Raw genomic sequence first — 25,392 nt, forward strand, 5'->3', positions numbered from 1 at the left:
CATGCATATACATATGCTTTATATATGTATACACACTCATACCTTTATGACATCAAGGTATTGAAAGATTTCTTACATGCCATAAAAATCTGCAGTCAAAAATCATATATTTGGTAAAATGAAGAATATCTCTTCATCAAAAGATAATATAAGGAAGACACATAGCTACACAATGAGAGAACATTTTGGCTATACATGTAATTGATAAAATATTAGTGTCCAGAATATATAAAAATACTTAAATCGTAAAAGACAATCCATTCTGAGAACAATAGGCAAAATGACCTCAATAGGCTCTCCACAGAAGAGGAAATAAAAATAGCCAATAACCGTAAGAGTTCTCAATTTCCTTAACAACCAAAGAAATGCAATTAAACCATAATGAGATTCCACCTCATAGCCATCACCTTAGCTCAAAATAAAAATATTAAAAAAAAAATACTGGCAGTGTTAATGAGGATGGAGAGGGACAGAAATTGACGATAGAAATTGCAATATGTTACATAGTTAGGAGTAGTTTTAATACCCTGTAGTACACCTGAAGAGCCATAATGCCTACCTTATGACGCAGCAGTTAGGTATATACGCTAGAGAAGGTTGGCACACAGAACACAAAGGTGTGGTTTTTTTTTCTCCGTAACTTAATTTTTGGAAACTTGCAAGCCTACAGAAAAGTTGCAATATTAATACAATGAATATGATGAAGTCTCCCTGGATAGCAGCTAGTGGAAAGAAGTAAGTGATACTTGCCTTGATATCCCAACTTCACTTACTAGCTGTGTGGGCAATCTGTAAAGATCTGTGAGCCTCAGTTACCTCCTCCGTAAATTGGAAGCAATAAAATGCCTGCCATGTTGGGTATTGTAAGAATTAAATGCATTAATGTATATAAAGCCCTGAGCATAAATGCCTATAACATAGTTGCCTAGCAAGTTATGGCTGCTGTTATTAATATTTTGTTGTTGTTAAAAGTGATAATGACACATTTTATTTTTTTCAGAACCTTTTAATGACAGCACATTTACTGACGTGTATTCATTTTTCGTGTTTCACTACAGAATGCAAGATTATTCCAGAGAAAAATAGCCTTTTTTCATCCTCTTTTACTTTTTTCTTTCTCATTTTCCTATTACAACTTCAATATTAGAAAGTGCAAACCAGTGAGAATACATGCCCTTAACAAAAATGTTTTTATAATTTCAAATAATATATAGAATTAAAAACTACTTTTGAAGAAATAAAAGTATGATTTTATCAAAAATAAAAGGAAATGGAAACACAAAAAAAGTTACATAACTTTATCAAGAAGCAACATGAGAAATAGTGTGTAGGTTTTCTCATTTCTGGCCCAAGATCCTGCACACTGAGTTGTAATATCAGCAGTTATTTTTAAAGAAAACCGAATTAATTAAATAGCACTAGCTCTTAGCTCTAACGGTATGCCTTCCTTGCCTGAACGACAAAATGAATGAAATCACATGAAAAACCTTTGAAATCGCATTAAAAGCCCTTTAATCTCCAATGAAACTTGGTTCTGTGTCTGAAGTCTTTCTCACTGACCCCCAGACCCACAGTCATCTTTTCCTCTTGGGAACTCCTGCCCATACCCCACTATTTATGGTTGCAAACAGATTACGATCATATTGCCACGTACCATTACATATCTCTTTGTAAACATATCCTCTATCTCCAATTAGCTTGCATCTCCTGGAGATCCAGACCTTTTCTTATGTGCCTTTGTATGTTCTTGAGTGCAAAAAAAAAAAAAAAAAAAAAAAAACCTACCCACATTTTAAATATCATTTTCTGTCCTTAGTAACACCTAACATAGTGCTTTGCACAGACACAAAATAAATGCATAAGGATGACGACTGTCAGATTGCAGTTGTAAAAAATAGAACGAGTCATAGCTATGGTAACACAGGCATAGGCTCCATGGATTCTGCCTCGAAAGCAAATGTCTCTCTTCCTCTGTTCCAGAAAGAAGCCGTAAAGCGAGTGTTCTCTGGCATTCAGCCTACAGGAATCCCCCACCTCGGCAATTACCTGGGAGCCATTGAGACCTGGGTGAGATTGCAGGAGGAGCATGGCTCAGTGCTGTACAGCATTGTTGACCTACATTCCATCACTGTCCCCCAAGACCCGGCTGTCCTTCGGCAGAGCATCTTGGACATGACCGCTGTTCTTCTCGCCTGTGGCATAAACCCAGAGAAAAGCATCCTTTTCCAGCAATCTCAGGTCAGCTTCTCAGATGAGAACCAAGAAAACCTGTACTTTCAAATTATTTGAGGAAAAATGTGAATGGTTTATATAGCTCCTATTAATGATTCTTTTTAAATTGTTGAAGTGACTTCATCAGATGCAAAGATTTCATTGTATTTATTTTTATTTTATTTTATTTTTTAATGTTGATTTATTTTGGAGATGGAGAGACAGAGCACGAGTGGTGATGGGGCAGAGAGAGAGGGAGACACAGAATCCGAAGCAGGCTCCAGGCTCTGTGCTGTCAGCACAGAGTCCAACGCAGGGCTCGAACTCACGAGCCGTGAGATCATGAACTGAGCCGAAGTCGGATGCCCAACAACTGAGCCACCCAGGCACCCCTATTTTTATTTTTGATTTGAGAGAGAGAGAGCGTGAGCAGAGGAGAGGGGCAGAGAGAGAGAGAGGGAGGGAGGGATTGACAGAGAGAGAGAGAGAGAGAGAGAGAGAGAGAATCTTAAGCAGGCTCTGCTCTAAGGGCATAGCCTGACACGGGGCTCAATCCCATGATCCTGGGATCATACCCTGAGCCCAAATCAAGAGTCAGAGGTTCAACCAACTGAGCCACCCAGGTGCCCCGCAATGATTTAATTTTAATGTTTACCCTGCATTCATATCTTTAAATGTCATCATGAGGCAATAGTGTTTTTCACCTTTTCCTCCATTATACTTTACTTGCTTCGTATAACAAAATGTTGCATCTCATTAGTACTTGTAACTCTGGAATTGTTTTTCTATCCTGGATTGAATTCAAACTGATGAATTCATACTGTTGACTAATCTCCTGGTGATCAAGGATAGAATTTAGCAACCAGTGGTTTTGCATAATTCCATTTTGCTTTACTGGGTATTGCATTTGGAAGGCCTATTGGATAATTCCCATTGTTCATTCTTTGTATAATAGCTTTTGAGAAGATTTGAGAGAACTGGCTGGGAAATTGGAAGACCATGTCCATTCTCTTGAGTCCAAGCCAAGAAAGGCTTCAGAACAAAGCCAAAATATTTGACTCATATCGTCACTATGGATGAATCAGTTTACTCTTGGACAGGCAGATAGCCTGGACCAGAGACAGGGCACTTAAGAGACTCCCTAGCAAAGAAGATGAAAAATTTAACTGGATCATGCCCTCATTACATATCCACTTTAACGTTATGACAAAGCCCCAGCCCAAGAACAGTGTGTTAGACATGTTTTGGCACATGTTAACATGTATACATGTATGGTATATATATGTGTGTATGATGTGTTATACATGTGGATATCTCCTTCCTTGATCATAAACTTCAGACAATCATCATTTTTTTTTTAAAGAGAGAGAGACAGAGTGAGAGAGATATATCAGCAGGGGAAGGGCAGAGGGAGAGGGAGAGGGAATCTTAAGCAGGCTCCATGCTCAACATGGAGAGCAGTGCTGGGCTCTATCTCATGACTGTGAGATCATGACCTGAGCCAAAATCAAGAGTTGGACGCTGGGGGTGCCTGGGTGGCGCAGTCGGTTAAGCGTCCGACTTCAGCCAGGTCACGATCTCGCGGTCCGTGAGTTCGAGCCCCGCGTCGGGTTCTGGGCTGATGGCTCAGAGCCTGGAGCCTGTTTCCGATTCTGTGTCTCCCTCTCTCTCTGCCCCTCCCCTGTTCATGCTCTGTCTCTCTCTGTCCCAAAAATAAATAAACGTTGAAAAAAAAATTAAAAAAAAAAAAAAAGAGTTGGACGCTGAACCAACTGAGCCACTCAGGAGCCCCTGCAATCATCATTTTTATGTATGTTTTATCACCCGCAAAACTTAGTATAAAAATTCACTGTGACCATTTTAAAAATATGTAATAGGGGCACCTGGGTGGCTCAGTCGGTTAAGTGTCCAACTTTGGCTTATGTCATGATCTCGCGGTCTGTGAGTTCGAGCCCCACGTCGGGCTCTGTGCTGACAGCTCAGAGACTGGAGCCTGCTCCGGATTCTGTGCCTCCCTCTCTCTCTCTGACCCTCCGCTGCTCATGCTGTGTCTCTCTCTGTCTCAAAAATAAATAAAAACACTTAAAAAATTAAAAATAAATAAAAATGAATAAATAATATGTAATAAATGAATATCTTCAAAAAATAAATAGATTTATCAGCTTAAAATGTGTTTCCAGCTTGGAGATAATGTGATAAAATAATAGCATCTAATCATTAAAATATCCGTAAAGGCAACTTGTCTCAATTTCATTCCTCACAGTTGGCCTTTAGTTACACATAACTTTTCAAATTCAATCTTGGACTGATCTAATTGTTATAAGAATATAAATGTACTTGCTTATGTTGAGCATATACCTGCCTCCCTATAATTCCCATCCACTCATTTGACTTACGCTCTCTAAAAATGCAGAATAAATCAACTCTGTCTTCCACATGGCTGCTTTTCAAATACTCAGAGACCTTTATTATGCAATCTCTTTACCCTACAGATCCTTACCCCATAGGTCTTAACCTTCTTCACGCTAGGGGTCCCATCTCGGGAACAGTCTGTCTCTCTGAAAGGAACGTGCCTGTCCTATATCACGAAACAATGTTTATTCAAACTCTTCATATCTGTCTCCAACATTATACTGCTGACCATCATTAGAGCCACTTTTTAAGTTACTTGGTACACCTTAAGTTCATCTAAGCTATTTTTTTTCATCTAAGATATTTTTGATAAAAGCTCCCTTTTGATCCTTAAGTGACACTGTTTCTAAAAATGGTGTTCCCAGTACCTACTTCCATACTTCTGGAAGGGGAAAATGTCTATGTCTCCACAAAGTAACCACTTGCCAGACTGCCTTGTTAAGTGATGTTTAAAATTAAAGGCTCATTTACAACCACATCCAATGCTTGCACTTTGAGCTCATACCCCCAGGAATGATCACATTATAATTTTTTTCCCTTCTTTTTAAAGGATGTTTGGCAGTGATATCTGTAAGCATCTAAAATTTGTGATAATTAAGGTCTCTTCTTCAACATGATACTTTGTTGTTCAAAGTAGCAATAGAAAGAGCGCCCACAGTATGGGAGACTTTGTGAGAACTCCCCCATAAGTGAGGGATAATGAAAGTCACCTTCCTTGTGATTCTTGTACGGCATGTGATACGCTCATTGGTTCCAATAGTGGTGGTGGGTCTATGTCAGAGACTGCAGGTCATGGTGTTGGCTGTTTCCTCAGTGGCCTCAATGCAGCCTCACAGTGCCTCGAAGCTCCCCTTCTCCCATCCCTGACTGCAGCTCCCTCCGGGGAATTTGGGTAGCCTGCCAGTAAAATGTGAGGGAAGTACTCATCAGCCCATAGTCCACAGTTCGTCCCACAAAGACAATATGAGAAGACTTCCTCAGGTGTCTTTCTAACCTCAAGACATGTTTGGTCTGGGCCATTTCCTTCTTTAACTCAGACAACCCACCTTAGTACAACTGAGTGGATGGACTGAATGTTTTATCAGGTTTTCTTTCCTTGTTTAAATATTTAATAAAGAAAAATTTCAATATGTATAGAAGAGTAGCCTTTTGTGATTTGTCTCCTCAAGGTGGTTTTTTGTGGTTGTTGAAGTATTTTAAAGCAGATAACACATATCATGGCATCGCAGCCCCTGAATATTTCAGTGTGCCTGTCTGTAAACTGAGAATATTTTCTTCCATAGCCACAATACTGTCATCACACCCAACAAAGCTAATGATAATTCCATATGATCATCTACTACGCAGTCCGTATTCAAATTACGCTGAGTCTCCCAAAATGTCTTTTATATTTGGCTTGTTTGAATAATGGTCCACACGTTACATTTTTTTTGTATCTTTTGATTTGTTGTTCAAATTTTATTTTATTTCTCATAGAGTTAATCCTCCACTTAAAGAGAATTAAAACCTTAGGTTTTTTTAGACTCTCACTTTTTTTCATGACTTTGATATGTTGATTAGCCTTTCCTTTATTTGCTATATAATTAGCTCTTTTGAGCACAAAAATATTTTTTGTTGTTGCTTTTTCTTTGCTCTGATGTGTATTAGCTCATGTTTAGTGGCTATCCACCATGATTCGCAAAGTTGCTCATCGCCGTTTTTAATGGTTGGAATAGAAACTATGCTTGTCTAGTGCCCGTAGAGTGCCTGGACGTCAGTTCCCTCAGAATGGCCATAAAGCTTCTAGTTGTTCATGGAGGATGATGGAAGTTCTTCCTCATGCTTTATCTTGAAAGTATGAAGGCATGTATTGGATTTGCTTCTTAGAACCATTCTCAAATAGAAGTATAATCGAACAAGCTAGTCTCCCTGAAACAGTTATTATTCTAGACACGTGGCCCCATATTTGCAGTGTTCTATTAAGTGAAAGAATCCTCATGGTGTTCATGTTTTATGTCTTACCATACAAAAATCAATAATTAACAACTGTCTTTATCAATCTGTGGAGTCTCCAATAGATGGAGACTGAAAAGAAAATGCTCATTGCATTTAGGAAAAAAATTGGAAGTCATGTTTATTAGAAAACTAATTTTTTTTTTAATTTTTTTAACTTTTTTTTTATTTTATTTTTGGGACAGAGAGAGACAGAGCATGAACGGGGGAGGGGCAGAGAGAGGGAGACACAGAATCGGAAGCAGGCTCCAGGCTCTGAGCCATCAGCCCAGAGCCTGATGCGGGGCTCGAACTTACGGACCGCGAGATCGTGACCTGAGCTGAAGTCGGACGCTTAACCAACTGAGCCACCCAGGCGCCCCGAAAACTAATATTTTTAAATATATAAGATTGGAAAAGCCTTTTCATGTGTATGATATCTCTTTTAATCCTCAAAAGAGCACATGAGTCAGGGATTACTGTTCTTTCACAGGTTTCACATTAAGGTATAAAAATGTTCAGTAAATCATAAAATGTCCTCAGAATCATCTCTGAGAGGTGCCTGATACCTAGTAAATGTTTAACAAATGTAGCTTCTTAATTTGACCTGTCATACAGGTGGCAAATCCAGGACTCTTTTTTTCCTCCTAAGGCACCACTTTTGGAAGGTATTCTCATGGGAGAGAACCTTATTCTGCACCCTCACCATGCCTTTGCCTCAGTAGCTGGCATCTGGGGGACAGCAGAGAGCCAGGGCTGACCTCGGGGTCCTCACTGTTTCTTGCTTGGACAGTTATATCACCCTTCCACTCCTGCCTCAGGCCCTCATATCAGCCATCCTTCCCCCACATTGCAGCCACGGTCATCTTTCTACTTCAGATACCTCAGCACCTCTCTCCTATCCTCAGGTTAAAAATCTAAACTCAAGGGGCACCTGGGTGGCTCAGTTGGTTAAGCGTCCGACTTTGGCTCAGGTCATGATCTCACGGTTTGTGGGTTCAAGCCCTGCATCTGGCTGTGTGCCGATAGCCTGGAGCCTGGAGGCTGCTTCAGATTCTGTGTCTCCCTCTCTGTCTGCCCCTCCCCCACTCACAAGTGTCTGTCTCTCAAAAATAAACATTAAAAGAATTTTTTTTAAATCTAAACTCAATTTCTAGAAAGCCCTTCAAGAATGAGGCCCCTGTGGGGTGCCTGGGTGGCTCAGCCGGTTAAGTGGCCGACTTCGGCTCAGGTCATGATCTCGAGGTCCGTGAGTTCGAGCCCCGCGTCGGGCTCTGTGCTGACAGCTCAGAGCCTGGAGCCTGTTTCAGATTCTGTGTCTCCCTCTCTCTGACCCTCCCCTGTTCATGCTGTGTCTCTCCCTGTCTCAAAAATAAATAAAACGTTAAAAAAAATATTAAAAAAAAAAGAATGAGGCCCCTGATATGTATTTATAAAATATACCTACATATTTTGTATTTATATATTATAAATATTTTTACATATTTATATACATTATATTTATTATAAAATAATCTATATAATTTATATACATAAGGGGATATTATTCAGCCATAAAAAGGAATGAAATCTTGCCACTTGCAACTACATGGATAGACCTCGAGCATATAATGCTAATCGAAGTAAGTCACTGAAAGACATACTGTATGATTTCACTCATGTGGAATTTAAGAAACAAAACAAAGGGGCAAAGTCAAAAAAAAAAAAAAAGAGAGAGACAAACCAAGAAACAGACTCTTAACTATAGAGAAGCTAGTGGTTACCAGATGGGAGGGGATGGAGGGATGGGTGTAGTAGGTGGTGTGCAGTAAGGAGTAAGTACCCTTGCGATGAGCACCGGGTGATGTATGTTAAGTGATAAATCACCATATTGTACGTGTGAAACTAACATTACACTATATGTTAACTATACCAGAACTAAAATTAAAAACGTAATTAAAAAAAAAAAAAAAAAGAACAAGGCCCCTAAGAACATCAGTCCGGTGTTGTTTCCACTCTACCACTTTTCATTCATCAGGTTGTTTTTGTTTAGATGATCTGATTAGCTTTTACGAATAACTCTTTAAAGTAAGAGTTGGGGGAGGTTCTGGTTTTATTTTGAGAAAATTTGATAAATCAGTTCTTAACTTTCAAAGCAGATAACTTAGAGGTCAGTTGTCTATTTAACAAGGGTTTTTGTTAGGTCCTTTCTTTGGGAGTTTTATAATGCATTCAAGCATTTAATTGATCATGAAACATGTAACCAAGAGGGTAGGGATTTAGAAAACAATTGTACTTCAAGCCAATGCCAGCTAAAATTAGATATACCTTCATTACCCTCCCCATACACTGTTATTTACAAATAAAATTAAGAATTTTGGGGGCGCCTGAGTGGCTCAGTTGGTTGAGTGACTGATTCTTGGTTCCGGCTCAGGTCATGATCTCAGAGCTCGTGAGATCGAGCCCCACATCAGCCTCTGTACTGACAGCACATAGCCTGCTTGGGATTCTCTCTCTCCCTCTCTTTCTCTGCGCCTCTCTCTCTCTCCTATACTAAATAAACTTTTTAAAAAAAGAATTTTTGAAATTGCGAACTAGAGAAAAATTTTTAATTACATAGCGCCCTCTTTTCGTGTATTATCCATTGTGTTAAGCAAAGTACTTGAAGCTAAATCCAAGACTCGTTCCCCAGGTGCTATTGTTGTACATGGGAGTAAGTTCTAGCAATCATTTGAAGTAGGGAAGGAATTTAGCTGTGCTATAATGCTTATTTTACCAATAATTTTCATTTCCAATCCTCTGCATTCTTTCTCAGCAGTCTGACTGAAACAATTTAGACTTATTGAAGATTTTTCTCATTATTTTCTTTTTCTTTCTCTCCCAGTGGCCTCTAGTCATGGTGCTTCCCCTAAAATATGTTTGCCATATGTGGGGAATTTTACAGAGCCTCTCTTCTGAAAGGTGTGTGTGTGTGTGTGTGTGTGTGAGAGAGAGAGAGAGAGAGAGAGAGAGAGAGAGACTGAGAAGGAGAGAGAGCAAGCAAGCCCACTTGTGTGTGTGTTTGGCAGAAGTTTCCATCCCAATGCCAAAATCAATGGTCTTTTATTTCCAGCAGGCCTCAGTGCACATCCAGTCTGATTCCCACAGCTGTCTCTGAGGTGCACCTCTCCACATCTTTAGTTGTTACTTTCCTTGCGAACTAATCACCCTGCGGATGGAAGATAAAAGCTGGAGTTCATAGCTTTAGGCGCTGGCTTTCTGCCAGAGCCAGGAGAAAAGGACAGTTTCGGCCAGCAGACAGTATGTTACAGAGAGCTCCAGCACTGTCCAGGGAAGAGTTGAGGGAGAAGAGTGGAATCTACAGCTTTGGAATGTGGCTTCAGTCTCTAATTAGAGTTATGTTTTGTTTTCCAGGAAACTAAAATCAATAATAGTAATAATAATAATAATAATAATAAAGGATAGTAAATAGTAACCAAGCTCTCACATGTATCCTGGCTCACGTACACAAACAAAAGGTGTACCTGACCCACTGTCCCTCATCTCAGAGGTGTGAGACCCCCAACACTTAAACTTGAACAGACAGTCTCATGTTTTCACTTACCCAGGAATTTTGGAAGCCTGTTTGACAATACATATTTATAGTTGTTGAACTCTCAAAGTTGTTAGGCTACCAACAACAGGTGCAACATACAACTCAGAAAGAAAGTAGGGGCCCCTGGCTGGCTCAGTCGGTAAAGCACGCGACCCTCGATCTCAGGGTTGTGAGTTCGAGCCCCACGTTGGGTGTGGAGATCACTCAAAAAAATGTAAGTTTTTTAAGAAAGAAAGAAAGCAAACAAACATCCGTAAAGATTAATGGACTTGAGAAATCAATTTATAAAATTGCCATTACCTCCAAAGTTTCTAGGGAGAGACAAAGGATCTGAATGGCTCATGGTATAAATAATAGAGAGAAGTTAGGAAGATTACACAACCAAGCTCCCCAAGTATTTCTTTCTCTAAGAAGTTTCCACTGGTACCACTTGCTCGCCTGGATTGATACTCCCTGTGACGTCATGAGCAAGCTATGGTAGTTTTGCTGCCTCCATCCTGGACCACAGGATTAAGTCGTATCATAATGATACTTTCAGGAAGAGTTCTATTTTACTATCATAGCAATAGTGGAAAAAGTACAGGTTTTACAGCCAGCTATAGTTCACCTGAATCGCACTGTGACCTCTTTTTGTTATCACATGCTGGGCAAGTTCTCTGAACCCCTGTTTTAATGTCTAGAAGAGGGATATTTAAATAATAGGACATATCATACCTGGTAAGTGTTAACTTTCTTTCTTGCCCTACCCCACTACACACAATACTGCTCCCACCGAGGCTTCTTGATACCGTGAAGATTTAAGGGTGGAGTGGAATTGGAAAGTGCAGCTCAAATGAATGATAGTACCTATCTTGATACTCAGTAATCAAATATTTTCTGAAAAGTTTATTGTTGAAGGTTTTGGGGGAGCTTCTTAAATAGTTCAGGGTGCCTGCGTGGCTCAGTCAGGTAAGCGTCCGACTTCAGCTCAGATCGTGGTCTCACGGTTCGTGAATTCGAGCCCCACGTTGGACTCTCTGCTCTCAGCACAGAGCCTGCTTCAGATCCTCTGTCTCCCCTCTCCCTCTGCCCCTCCCCTGCTCAAGTTCTCTCCCTCAAAAATAAACAAGCATTAAAAAAAAAAAAAAGAGTTCAGATATTCAAAAAAGCAGGAAGATGAATTGTTGCTTTTTGCAATGCTAACCTTTGGGCATACTTATTTATTAATGCTTTTTGTTTTTTAAGAAATAAGATATTAGGAGTATGGTAAAAACTTTCTATTTAGCTCCCTCTAATCCCATTCCACTTGCTGCCTCCCCAGAGGTAACCACTGTATTGAATTTGATATTCATCATTCCAATGTATGTGTTTATATTTTTATTGCATAGGCTTTAGCCGTAACAGTCCATACTATTAATTTTTCATGTTTTAAAACTTTATATAGGTGGTATGCACATAGCTTCCTGCATCTCCAGTTTTGTGTGCAGCATTACTGGGCTGAAATTTGTTCATTTTGACTGCTCTCGATATTCCACTGTCTGGCTCTATCACAATTTATCCATTTCCCCAGTAAAGAATATTTAGATTTTTTTTCTCCAGTTTTTTGTTATTATAAACAATACTATAGCATGCTTGTATATGCTTTATGTGTACGCCTGAAAGAGTTTTCTAGGTATGCGTACCTAAAGTGGGATCATGACAATGTGTGACATACATCATCAGCTTTACTGGATATAGCCAGATTGCTCTCCAAATTGGCATTCCAGTTTATATTCCTACCAATAGAAAAGGAAAAGAGAAAATACTCCCTGTCTACCATGTGAGCACGCAGTGGAAAGCAGCTGTCTGCACACCAGGAAGAGAGCTCTTACCAGAACCTGACCCTGCTGGCACCCTGAGTTTGGACTTCCAGCCTCCAAAAATGTGAGACAATAAATTTCTGTTGTTTAAGCTACCCAGTGTGGGGTATCTTGTTATGACAGCCAAGCAGATTAATACAGAGCTACTTAGCCATTACCGTAAGTGGAAGGCTTGTGCTTGGATAGGAAATTCAATATTGTTAACATGTCAGTTCTCTCTAATTTGATCCATAGATTCATTGCAATCCTAATTGAGATGTTGCAGACACTGACAAATTGAATTTGAAATGTATATGGCAATACAGAGTACTTAGAATACCCAAAACAGTTTTGAAAGAGAAAACACAGTTGGAGGACTGATACCACCTTTCCTTAAGACTTACTCTAAAGCTACAATAATCAAGTGAGTGTGGTTTTGAGATAAGAATAGACTAATAGATCAATGCAAAGGAATAGGGAATCCAGAAGTATACCCACATCCAGAAGCCAAATGTTTTCAACAAAAGTGTCAAACCATTTCAGTGGGAGAAAGATAGTCTTTTCAGCAAATGGTTTTAGGTGTCCAACTGGATATCCATATGGGGAGAGGGGAATGAACCTTGGCTCTTATCTTACACCATTCACAACACATCAACCTAAAACTACCATAGACCTAAATGTAAATGTGAAAACTATAAAACTTCCAGAGGAAATCATGGGGGGGGGGGGGAATCTTCCAGACCTTGAGGGTAGGCAAAGCCTTCTTTGAAAGTACAAGAAAAGCATTTAACTTAAAAGAAAATGTTGATACTTGTTTGAGTTCCTGAAAAGATAAAGCTTCTATTTTTTTTTTTTTTAATTTTTATTTTAGAGAGTGTGTGAGCAGGGGAGAGGGCCAGAGGGAGAGAGAGAATCCCAAGCAGGCTCCATGCTCCAAGCCTGATGGGCTTGATGCAGGGCTGAATCCCCTGACCCTGGGATCATGACCTGAGCCGAAATCAAGAGTCAGATGCTCAACCGACTGAGCCACCCAAGCGCCCCAAAGCTTCTATTTTTTGAAAGACACCATTAAGAAAATGAAAAGGTGAGGGGCGCCTGGGTGGCGCAGTCGGTTAAGCGTCCGACTTCAGCCAGGTCACGATCTCGCGGTCCGTGAGTTCGAGCCCCGCGTCGGGCTCTGGGCTGATGGCTCAGAGCCTGGAGCCTGTTTCCGATTCTGTGTCTCCCTCTCTCTCTGCCCCTCCCCCGTTCATGCTCTGTCTCTCTCTGTCCCAAAAATAAATAAACGTTGAAAAAAAAAAAAAAAGAAAATGAAAAGGTGAGCCATAAAGTAGGAGAAAATATTTTTAATACATGCATTTGACAAACTCTGTGCCAAATATATACAGGACTCTTAACTCAGTAAGACAGCCTAATTTTGTAATTGGACACTATATTTGAACAGACATTTCACAAATGAAGAAGTAAGCACGTGAAAAGCTCAACAGCATGGTTGTCAGAGAAATGTAAAATAAAACCACAGGGATATACCATTTCACCCAGTTGGTTGACTAAAATTAAAAATACTGGCAGTACTAAATTTCAGTAGGTTATGAAGCAGATTGAACTCTCATACATTGCTAGCAAAAATATAAAATGGCAGTTTCTTACAAAATTAAACATGTTTACCCAATGACCCAGTAATTCCAGTCCTGGGTATTTTCCCAAGAGAAATGAAAACATTGCCTACAAAATGACTTGTACACAAATGTTCATAGTATTTTAGTTCTAATAGCCCCCCAAAATCTTAAACACCCATCAACGAGTAAATAGATAAACCATTGTAGAATATTCAGTTAATGGAATACTATTCAACCATGAAAAGGAGTATATCACACTGTGGAGGAGTCTCAGAAATATTATGTTGCTGGAAGCCAAGCACAGAAGAGTTCATATTATATAATTCCATTTACAGGCTATTCTAGGATAGGCAGAACTAATCCATAATAACAGAAAACAGGTCAGTGGTTTCCAGGAGCAGGGGTGAGGGATTTGTTGCAAAGGGGCATGAGGGAACTTTTGGGGGACATTGAAATGTTCTTTGTCTTGATGGGTGTGGTGCTTACACATGTAAATTGGTCAAAACTCATTGGACTGAACAGCTAAAATAGGTACATCTTACTGTGTATAAATTATGCTCCACCAAAGTTGATATAATATAAAAAAAATTTTTTTGAAATAAGTAGACACTCTGGATGTCGTTATATAAGTCAAAAGAAAAAAGAACCATGGAATTGTGTACGAACACTACAGGTATTTCAATGTAGCTGTTGTTCAGACATTTAAAATGGCGCAGACAAAACAGATATGGCATGAAAATGTCATCCAATCTTTGAGTCATCCATTCACAGTGAAGCCAAGAATCAACCTGCTCACAGATTTAGTAACTAAACAAATTATTTGATTTGTTGAGGTAACGTGTTCCTTGTACTTCTTCAAATGGTACAGATTGTAAACCAGCCAGAAGCACTGTGAAACCAAGTGTTACAACTATTGGCATCCCTCCAGGGAAAGTGTGAGAGCAATGTGCTTATTAGGACAGTGTTTAGAATTAGATTGAAGGGATTTTTTTTTTAATTTTTTTTTAACGCTTATTTATTTTTGAGAGAGACAGAGACTGAATGCGAGCTGGAGAGGGGCAGAGAAAGAGAGAGACACAGAATCCAAAGCAGGCTCCAGGCTCTGAGCTGTCAGCACAGAGCCTGACGCAGGGCTTGAGCCCATAGCCATAAGATCACCACCTGAGCCGAGGTTGGATGCTTAACCAACTGAGCCACCCAGGCGCCCCTAGATTGAAGGGATTTTAACTGCCAAGAATTTCGGGAAATTTTAGTCAAGAACTGAAAAGAGCTTAAAATAAGAATATGAAAACCATCTTATAATTTAAGATTTTCATTATTTTTGCTTTGAAATTGATGTGTTTCCTTGTCTAAACATTATTTATCCAAATCAAAGCAAACAAAAAATATGTAGGGAGAGCCATCTTTTACAAACATACTTTCTCTCTTTTTTTTAAGACCTTATTATTAAGTAATCGCTACACCCAATGTGGGGCTCAAACTTACAACCCCAAGATCAAGAGTTGCACGCTCCACCGAATGAGCCAGCCAGGCGCCCCTACAAACATATTTTCTACTTCGTTACGTCACAGGATTACGAACACAACGAAGTGTTTGTGTTTTTAATGAAGTGCAACGTGACCCCTTACCTGGGCTTAGTCTGTTCTTACTTCTTATACTTCTTTACTTCTCTGATTCACTGATACATAACCACTTCTTCCTTTTAGGATTTTCTCCTGACTCTAATGATAGGGCAGTAATGTATTTTTCTTCTACTCCTCTGATCATTTGTTTCATTTACTGACTCTATTGAATCCGCAGTTCTGTCCTGAGATAAAAATCTCTCCATATATATTCTGCCCTCCTAAAGTCTTACCTCCTTCTATAACTTTCAGCCATTTTCTCTCCCATCTTTGCTGCCAGCGCCTACCTTTCTTCTTAATTCTACACTTGCACTTTTAGCTACCTTCCAGGCATCTCTATCTGGATTACTTTCCCAAATCTCAACTTCAACATACCGGAAGCCAGGGATTTCCTTTTTGCCTCTGACCAGTCCCTCCACCTGATTTTTTTAAATAATTTGAGGCGAGATTCATGTAACATAAAATTAGCCATTTTTCCTAACTTGAGAAATAGGTTTAATCTGTATGTTTTTCTTTACACAGTATTCTTTAAAAATAGTGGTAAAATATACATCACATAAAATTTATCATCTTAACCATTTTTAAGTGTACCATTCAGAAATGTTAAATACAGTTCCACTGTTGTGTAACCAATCTCCATAACTTTTCATCTTAGAAAACTAAAGCTCTGTACCCATTAAACAACAATTTCACATTCTCCACCTCCTCCAGTCCCTGGTCACCAACTTTCTGTCTCTATGAGTTTGACTACTCTAGGTAATTCGTATAAGTAAAATCATACAGTATTTGTCTTTTGTGACTGTCTTATTTCACTTAGCCTCATGTCCTCAAGGCTCATCTGTGTTATAGCATGTGTCAGAAATGTTCTTGTTTTTAAGGCTGAATAATATTCTGTTGTATGCATATACCTCATTTTGTTTATCCATTTGTCTGCCAAAGGACATTTGTGTTTCTTCCACTTATTGGTTATTGTGAATATGGGGGCACAAATGCTTGAGACCCTGCTTTGAATTTTTTATATCTATACCCAGAAGTATGCTGGGTCATATGGTAATTCTATCTGTAATTTTTTGAGGACCACCTTACTGTTTTCCATAGTAGTTGGACCATTTTGCACTCCCAGCAACAAAGGTTCCAATTTCCCTGTCCTCACCAGCCCTTGTTATTTTCTGGGCTTTTTGTTTGTTTGTTTGTTTTTGATAGCAGCCATCTAATGGATATGAGGTGATACCTCATTGTGGTTTTAATGTGCATTTTTATAATGATTAGTGATGTTGAGCATCTTTTTATATGCTTGTTGGTCATTTGTATATCTTCAGAGAAATGTCTATTCAAGTCCTTTGCCCATTTTCTTAAATCAGACTGTTTGTTTGTTTGTTGAGTTGTAGGAGTTATTTTCTCCCATTTTGTAGGTTGCCTTTACGCTTTGATTGTATATTCTTGATGAAAAAAAGGTTTTAATTTTGATGTACTCCAAAAAACCTCCATTATTTTGTTGGACCTAAATTCCCAGGGCTATTGGACATGCCCACACAGAAATCTAAAATAGAAGCTACTAAAAAATGGATTTTATTTTTTTAAATTTTTTAAAAGTTTTTATTTATTCATTTCGAGAGAGAATCCCAAGCAGGCTCTGCACTGTCAGCACAGAGCCTGTGGATGGAGCACTCGAACTCCGGAAATGTGAGATCTTGACCTGAGCCAAAACCAAGAGTTGGACGCTTAACTGACCAAGCCACCCAGGCGCCCCAAAATTGGATTTTATTTACAAAATAAGCAAACTGTCTGCCATCAAGTTCTGTACAGGATAGCTAACACTCTTCCTTCCTCAAGGTAGCCAATTTTGAGAGTTGCTTGTGGTAGATTGTTACTGTTTTAATTATTCATGTTCATTTCCTGTAAGAACAGGGATCAGCCAACTTTTTCTGTAAAGGCACAGATAGTAAATATTTTAGGCTTTGCAAGCCACATGCAGTCTCTGTCACCCCTGCCATCACCACCACCTCTTCTCCTTTTCCTCCTCCTATTTTGCCTTCTCCTCCCTCTCACTCTCTTTTTTATTTGATTATCCTTTATTTATTTTTGAGAAAGAGAGAGACCAGGGGAGGGGCAGCAGAAGAGGGAGACAGAGAATCCCAAGCAGACCCTGTGCTGTCAGCCAGAGCCTGACATGGGGCTCGACCCCACAAACTGAGATCATGACCTGAGCTGAAGTCAAGAGCTGGACGCTTAACCAACTCAGCTACCCAGGTGCCCCTATTTGGTTACCCTTTAAAAATGTAGAAACCATTCTTAGCCCATGGACTGAACAAACACAGTCCACAGGCCAAAGGCCTGTGAGCAGTAGTTTGCTAACCCTAGCAATAGTTTGCTAGTAGTATGAGGATTAAGTGCCCTTATCCACTGGCATGTGACTATGAGTGCATCCTATAGGAGAAGTGACTATTCCTACTCCACTGATGTTGGGTTCCTCCATATGACAGTAAAAAGTGAGTGGGCATTGTATACATGATGCCTAAACAGAACCTTTAAAAGCAATTTCCTGTTTGTTATAACTCTGCTGCTCTTTTCTTCTAACTTGAGAATGGCATGTTCCAGATAGGGAATACTCCTTCCACTTGGGTCTTGGAATGAGAAGGTGTATAAGATAGAGCTATAGCCAGCCTTCAGCTACCAATATATAACGTGTATGAGAAAGAAGCCATTGCTATAAGCCATTTATGTTGGGGGTTACTTGTTACTCAGCATAGCCAAGAAATAGCTGGCTAATATAATGCAATAGGTTTTTTTAAATCCATATATACACTCATACATACATATACACAGTAAGCAATACAGTTTAGATGGGGATGACTTTTAACTCAACTGCAGGCTGATAGAAACTGTTTATTTAGCTTTGGAAATATTGGACTAGAAAACGTATAGAAAAAATCCAAATGTGTACACATAAATACTGACAGTTGAAGAGAGTGAGTGAGAGTTTATCATTGATAACATACTGCTTTTAATTAAGATCAGATCCCCAAACAAGGTTCTGTGAAGGGGATTTGTCATGGGGATGATGAGTCCAATAAAAATACTCAGCCTGAAATTGTTGGTTTTGAGAAGATATGATAAATGGGAATTTGTGAGTCTGAATGATCTTCCAAGTGTTCTAACCAAAATTTACAGGGCCTGATTCCTGGGAAGATCACAGTGTTTCTATGGGAAATAGTAAAATCCTGAGGGACACTGAGGGTATTTTAGACATTTGATCCACTATTTACTGAACCAGCTAATTGCTTGCATGCATTTGATTGCTACCTAACAGCTATAGCTTTGGGAATCATGGTATTCTATGTTCTTTTTGTTAATTAGATATTTTTAGAGAATAATGTAACAAACATTCATGTTTCCAACAGCAAGGGTGAATATTGTTAACATTTTGTCATATTTGCTTGACTTTCTTATATTAAAAAAATGATTATGAAGTTGAGGTCCCCTTTAATTCTTCCCCTTGCCACTCCCCATACCCCTCCTCCCTGCATCCCTTTTCTCTCTCCCCAGGCAACCAAAATCATAGATTTGGTGTGTGTCAATCTAGCCAATCTTTCATACTGGTTTTCACATATAATTTCATGACCAATATATAATATTTTTATTTGTATGGTTTTTAAAAATTATATAAGTAATGCCATATTGGGGTGCTTGTAGCAATTTTCTTTTTTCATGCAACAGTATGTTTTTGTGATCTCACATTTATACATATAAATCTAGTTCATTTCTTTTATGTGTTGTATAGTGTGCTATTATATAAATATGCCACACTTTATTTAGACATTTCCCCATTAATCAATCTTTAATTTCATTCATGCATTCATTTAACAAATATTTATTGACCACTTACTGTGTTCTTGGTACTCTGCTAGGTATTCCCATTGCTTTGCCACCATGGTACTCGTAACTATAGTAAATTTTCCAAACATAAGGTATATGAGGTGATAGGTTATTCAGAAAAACATTAAGGGATATTAGGAGTGTCACTGAGGGAGACAGATTGTTATGTTAAACAGTGCAGTCTGGTGAGCCTCCTTAATGATATTTTAGCAAAACACTTAAGGTGAAGGAGTCAGCCAGGTGGCTGGCTATCTGGGAGAAGAGAATTCCTATCACAAAAAAGAGCCCTTGCAAAGCCCCTAGGGTGGGAACATGCCTGGTGTGTTCAGGGAACCCGAGAAGGCCAGCATGGCTGGAGAAGAGGGAGCAGAGAGGGAGGAGGGCTGGAGGACTGGAATCACAGATGTTATAGGGTTGAATAGGAGTCGATGATCGTGGCTGGTCATGTAGGCCATTATAAGGACTTTGGCTTTTACTCAAAGGAAATGGGAAGTGCTGGGTTTTGAACAGAAAAGTCGCATGATCTATGTTTTTAAAAGATCAGTTCAGCTGTGTTGAGAATAGATTGTATGAGCAGTCAGGTGGAAGCATGGAGACCAATCAGCACGTTATTACAGTAATCTAGGTGAGGGTTGATGGTGCCTTGGACCAGGGTGCTAGCAGAAGTGTTAAAAAGTGGTAAGATTCTGAATATATTTTAAAGGTAGAATTAACAAGATTTGCAGATGGATTAGATGTGGAGCGTGAGAGAAAATGAGGTGTGAGAATATCTCCAAGGTTTTTGCCTAAGTCACTGCAAGGATGGAGTTGCCACCAACAGAGATGACAACTGTGGACAGAACAGGTGCAGGATGGAAGAGTGGGAAGTCAGTTTGGGATGTGTTGAGTTTGAGGTGTCCCCTAGGTATCTATGTAAAGATGCTCGATAGTATATAAGTCTAGAGTTCAGCAAGGAGGTCTGGCTGAAAGTACAAATTCAAAGGTCATCAGTTATATAGATTGTATTTAAAACCATGATTACAGGGGCGCCTGGGTGGCTTAATTGGTTGAGTGTCTGACTCTTGCTTTCAGCTCAGGTCATCTGATCTCACGGTTCGTGAGTTTGAGCCCTGCGTTCGGCTCTGTGCTGACAGTGTGGGGCCTGCTTGGAATTCTCTCTCCCTCTGTCTCTTTCGGCCCCTCCCCCACTCGTGCTCTCTTTGTCTCTCTGTCAAAAATAAAATAAACTTAAAATAGTATATTTCCAGGGTTGTGCATCCATCACCACAATCAATTTTAGAACACTTTGTCACTCTAGAAAGAAACGTTGTGTCCATTGCCCTCTCCACCCACTCCCTGGCAACCAGTACTCTTAACCTTGTCTTCTGTGGATTTGCCTTTTCTGAACCTTTCATAAAAACGGAATCATACAGCGTGGGTTATTTTGTGATTGGCTTCTTTCATTTAACATAATGTTTTCAATGTATATCCATGTTTTAGCATTATCAGTACTTCATTTGTTTTTATTGTTGAATAATATTCCACATTTTGTTCATTCATCAGTCAACAGACATTTGGGTTGTAACCACTTTTTAGCTATTGCGAATAATGCCGCCATGAACATTTGTGTAAAGCTTTTCGTATGGATATATGTTTTCGGTTTTCTTGGGATACACCTAGGAGTGAAATTGCTAGTCATAGGGTAGGTAAATCTATATCTAACATTCTGAGGGGCTGTTAAACTGTTTTGAAAGTGGCTGCATCACTTTGTGTACGAGGGTTCCACCACCAATGTATAGGGATTCCAAGTTCTCCATTTCCTTCCCAAAACATGTTATGGTCTGTCTTTTTTTATTTTAGCTATTCTAGTGAGTGTGAAGTGGTATTTCAATGTGGTTTTGGTTTATCTTTTCCTAATGGCTAATAATGTTGACCTTCTTTTCATATGCTTATTGGCTGTTTATCTTCTTTGAAGAACTATCTTTTCAAGTCCTTCTCATTTTTTACTTGGATTTATTTGTCTTTTATTGTTGAGTTATAAAGCGTTTTCTTATATATTCAGGATACAGTTCTCTTATCAGATGTATGATTAGCAAATATCTTCCCCATTTTGTGAATCATCTTTCACTTTCTTGATGGTGTCCGTTGAAACACAAAAGTTATTAATTTTGATGAAGTCCAGTTTGTTGATTTTTTTTCTTTTGTTGCTTATGCTTTTGGTGTCATATCTAACAAGCCACTGCTTACCCCAAGGCCATGGAGATTTACTCCTATGTTTTTTTTTCTGAACATTTTATAGTTTCAGCTGTTAACATTTAGGTCTGTGATCCATTTTGAGTTGATTTTTATAGATGATGAGAGGTTAGGGTCCAATATCATTCTTGTGCATGTAAACATTGCATGTAGATATTCACTTATCCCATCACCATTTGTTGAAAGGCTATTCTTTGCCCCCATTGAATTGTCTCAGCACCCTTGGTGAAAATCAGTGGGCTGTAGATGTGTGGATTTATTTCTGGGCCCTCGATTCTATTGGTCTATATATTCTATCCTTATACCAGTACTGCACTGTTCGATTACTGTAGTATTACATTGACGGATTTTTGGATGTTAAACCAAGCTTGCATTTCTGGAACAAATCCCACTTGATTATGTTGTGTAATTCTTTACCTATGTTGCTGGATTTGGTTCATTGGTATTTTGTTAGGATTCTTGCATCTATATTTGTAAAGGCTATCAGTCTGTGGTCGTCTTTTGTCGTGATGCCTTTGCCCGACTTTGATACCAAGATAATACTGGCCTCCTAGAGTGAGTAGGGAAGCACACTTTTTTAATTTTCTGGAAGAGACTATGAAGAATTGGTATTTATTATCTTTAAATTTGTAAGAATTCTCTAATGAAATCCCGCACACACTTAGGGTTCACTTTTGTCATTGCTGTTTGTTGGCTTTCCTGCATCAACTCTGTAAAGTCTGTCTACACTGCCATGTCTAGCCACTTCAGTCTCTGTTGGGTTAGCTTAGTGTTCAGGTAAAAATTGAACAGACATTTCCAAATGCCTTGATCCTGTATTCTTGACCCTTTGCTGAGGGATTTATACAGGGTCTGAAGGTGGGGCAGAGGTGAAAGATTAGGATCTCTTCTGGACATGTGCAGAGCCCTGCACGTGCGTGTGTCCTTTTAGATGCCCTCGAATATGTCAGTCAGATCTTTCCCCAGTACCCCATGGCCATATTATTCCCCAGCTTTTTCCTACTTTTTAGCTAGCCTCTTGTTTTCCCCTACTGGTATCAGCACCTCAGACAGCTGCAGTATTAAATCATTGCTGCCGATTATTTCTGGAAAATGTCCTATGGATAGGGTTTTTACCCACTGAGTGGGCTCGAAGTGAGGTCCATTAACAGCAAGCCCTGCCAGTGAGGTTTTTCCACAGAGCTGTCAGACAGCTCAAGGAGTGACAGTTGTATGTAGATGAGAATTGACTTTTCGAGAAGCTCCTAACCCAGTCTTTCCCTTCCAGTGGCTGCTAGGCTGCTGGTTTTCAGAGCCACCACAGACATGGGCAGGGGTGACGGGAATAGGATGAGTTTAAATGCCGCACAACTCTGTTTTCACTGAGATTCAGATTATTTCTGAAGTAGGTACTCTTGCCATTATGGCAAGCCTTTGGTTCCTTTTCCAGAATTCTATAAAAATTGCCTTTGACAATTTGTGCTGGTGGTCTCATTGCTTTTATGGAAGAGCAGATTGTCAGAGGGTATTCCTCTGCCATTCCAGAAGTCCCTCCACCTTATTTTAAACACCAAAAATTGTAAGCAATCCAAACGTCCACCTTCGTAGGATAAATTGTGGTATAGTCATACAATGGAATACTATAGCAATGAAGATGAGTAAACTATTGCATTCAACAACATGAATGAATTTCATAAACATAATGTTGAGTGAAACACCAAAAATTTTATCTTATTCAAGAACACATGTAGACTTGTTAGCTTTTTATCTATTTTTGTAAACTGAACACGCCCATGAACTTGTACCCAGAATGTTCTTCATGCCCCTTTCCAAATAACCTGTTTCTAAACCTTGATATAATTTGAGTTATTTAGTGTATACTTTTTTGTGTCTGGCTTCTCTCACTCAACATTATATTTATGAAATTCATTCATGTTGTTGAATGCAATAGTTCATTCATCCTCATTGCTATAGTATTTCATTGTATGAATATACCACAATTTATCAATCCTATGTAGGTGGACATTTGGATCGCTTACGATCTGGGGTTGTTACAGTGCATTCTGCACATATATTTTTGCAAACATATGTGCATACTGTTGTTAGATATATACCTAGAAATGGAACAACTGGGCCGTTTGTTATATGAATGTTAACTGTAGATGCAGTCAGTTTTCAAAGTTGGTACACCAATTTACATTCTCACAGTAGTGAAAAGTATTAAATGTACCCAGTATCCTTGCCATACTTGGTATTATTTGACTTTTTAATTTTAATCATTCTGATGTGTATGTATGGGGTCACATTATGACTTTAATTTGAACTTAATGCATTTGGTCCATTTTTATGGTGTTATCTGCTTTTTTCTAATTAATTTGTAGAAGTCCTTTATATTTTGTATATCAATATATTCTGTGTAGATTTACAAATATCTCCTTCCACACTGTGACTTGTCTTTTCCTTCTTTTTTTTTTTAAGTTTATTTATTTATGTTTGAATGAGAGAGAAAGTAGAAGTGAGGGAGGGGCAGAAAGAGAGAGGGAGAGGGAGAGAATCCCAAGCAGGCCCCACACTGTCAGTGCAGAGCCTGATGCAAGGCTCAAACTCACAACATGAAAGCATGACCTGAGCCGAAATCAAGAGTCGGACACTTAACCAAATGAGCCACCCAGGCGCCCCATGTCTTTTCCCTCTTTAAATGGTAGTGTTTCAATGGAGTACTATGTGGCAATGAGAAAGAATGAAATATGGCCCTTTGTAGCAATGTGGATGGAACTGGAGAGTGTGATGCTAAGTGAAATAAGCCATACAGAGAAAGACAGATACCATATGGTTTCACTCTTATGTGGATCCTGAGAAACTTAACGGAAACCCATGGGGGAGGGGAAGGAAAACAAAAAGAGGTTAGAGTGGGAGAGAGACAAAGCATAAGACTCTTAAAAACTGAGAACAAACTGAGGGTTGATGGGGTGTGGGAGGGAAGGGAGGGTAGGTGATGGATATTGAAGAAGGCATCTTTTGGGATGAGCACTGGGTGTTGTATGGAAACCAATTTGACAATAAATTTCATAAAAAAATAAATGGTAGTGTTTGATAAAGAAAATTTTAGTAAACTTGATGTTGTTTAATTTATCAATATTCTTTGCTATTTACGTTTAGTATTTATCGGATCCTGTTAAGATTTTTTGCTGGCTAAAGGAAATCAAATGCAATCAACTGATTTAATTTTTTCTGCAAAGTTTTAAAAGCACCTACGATTTATGAAGAATATTTTAGTCTGCCTTGAAGAACAACAGTGCTTTCCCAAGAGTGTATTTTATGAACGATTGTCCTCTTTCATTCACAAAAGCATCCACAAAACATCAAGCCTTAGGATTTTTTGTTCTTTCCAATCAAACCCAGCAATTCCATTGAGTATATTTTCTCATCCCATTTGTTTCTACTGGACTGTCTTCTATTTTCAGAGATAACAGAGCCTATTAGATGTGAAATTCTCTAACTTTTTGCTCTCCACTCCTATCCCATAAAATAGATCCTCATCTGTATTTATTTCCCCTCTTCCTGCTTCAGCGGAAGACACTTCATAGAAAGTGGGTCTATCCCACCTTAAAAAACAAAATAAAATGTGTATTCTCTAACCCCTACTAGTTATTATTCCCATCTCTCTCCTTCCTTAAAGAAGGAATATCTTACGTATGTGATAAAATTGCACGGAACTAAATATACCCACACAATAAGTGAGTATACTACTGGTGAAATCTGAATAGGGTAGATGGATTGTATCCAATTCAATTTCCTGGTTGTGATATTGTAGTTTAGTCATGCAAGATGTTGCCATTGTAGGAAATTGGGTGAAGGTGTATTGGGTTGCACTGTATTATTTTTTTACAGCTATATGTGAATCTACAATGATCTCAAAATAGAAAGTTAAAACAAAAGTCTTTCTGAAACTTATCCATAAGAGTAACTACCATTTATTGAGTGCTTGCTGTGTGCTAGGTACTGTTCTAAGCACTGTCAGGCGGATACTGTCGCTAACCTCATTTTATACATTGACAGAACAGGCATAGAGTGATGAA

General features: G+C 39.0%; 1 protein-coding gene across 2 annotated transcripts in view; it reads left to right on the forward strand.

Moving 5' to 3' along the window:
• Positions 1 to 25,392, forward strand: part of WARS2 (tryptophanyl tRNA synthetase 2, mitochondrial) — a 96,464-nt gene that overhangs the window by 49,294 nt on the left and 21,778 nt on the right. Inside the window, exon 2 of one of the 2 annotated variants that reach the window (XM_047084281.1) lies at positions 1,981 to 2,238. In XM_047084281.1, coding sequence (XP_046940237.1) covers positions 1,981 to 2,238 — 258 coding nt within the window. Of the gene's footprint in view, positions 1 to 1,214; positions 2,239 to 25,392 lie in introns of those variants that run through there. The other variant, XM_047084280.1, reaches the window with a different exon arrangement.

Source organism: Lynx rufus, unplaced genomic scaffold (genome assembly GCF_022079265.1).
Source record: "Lynx rufus isolate CCGP_SWC_20201006 ecotype Redwood Valley unplaced genomic scaffold, mLynRuf1.p SCAF_2, whole genome shotgun sequence".
NCBI lineage: Eukaryota > Metazoa > Chordata > Mammalia > Carnivora > Felidae > Lynx > Lynx rufus.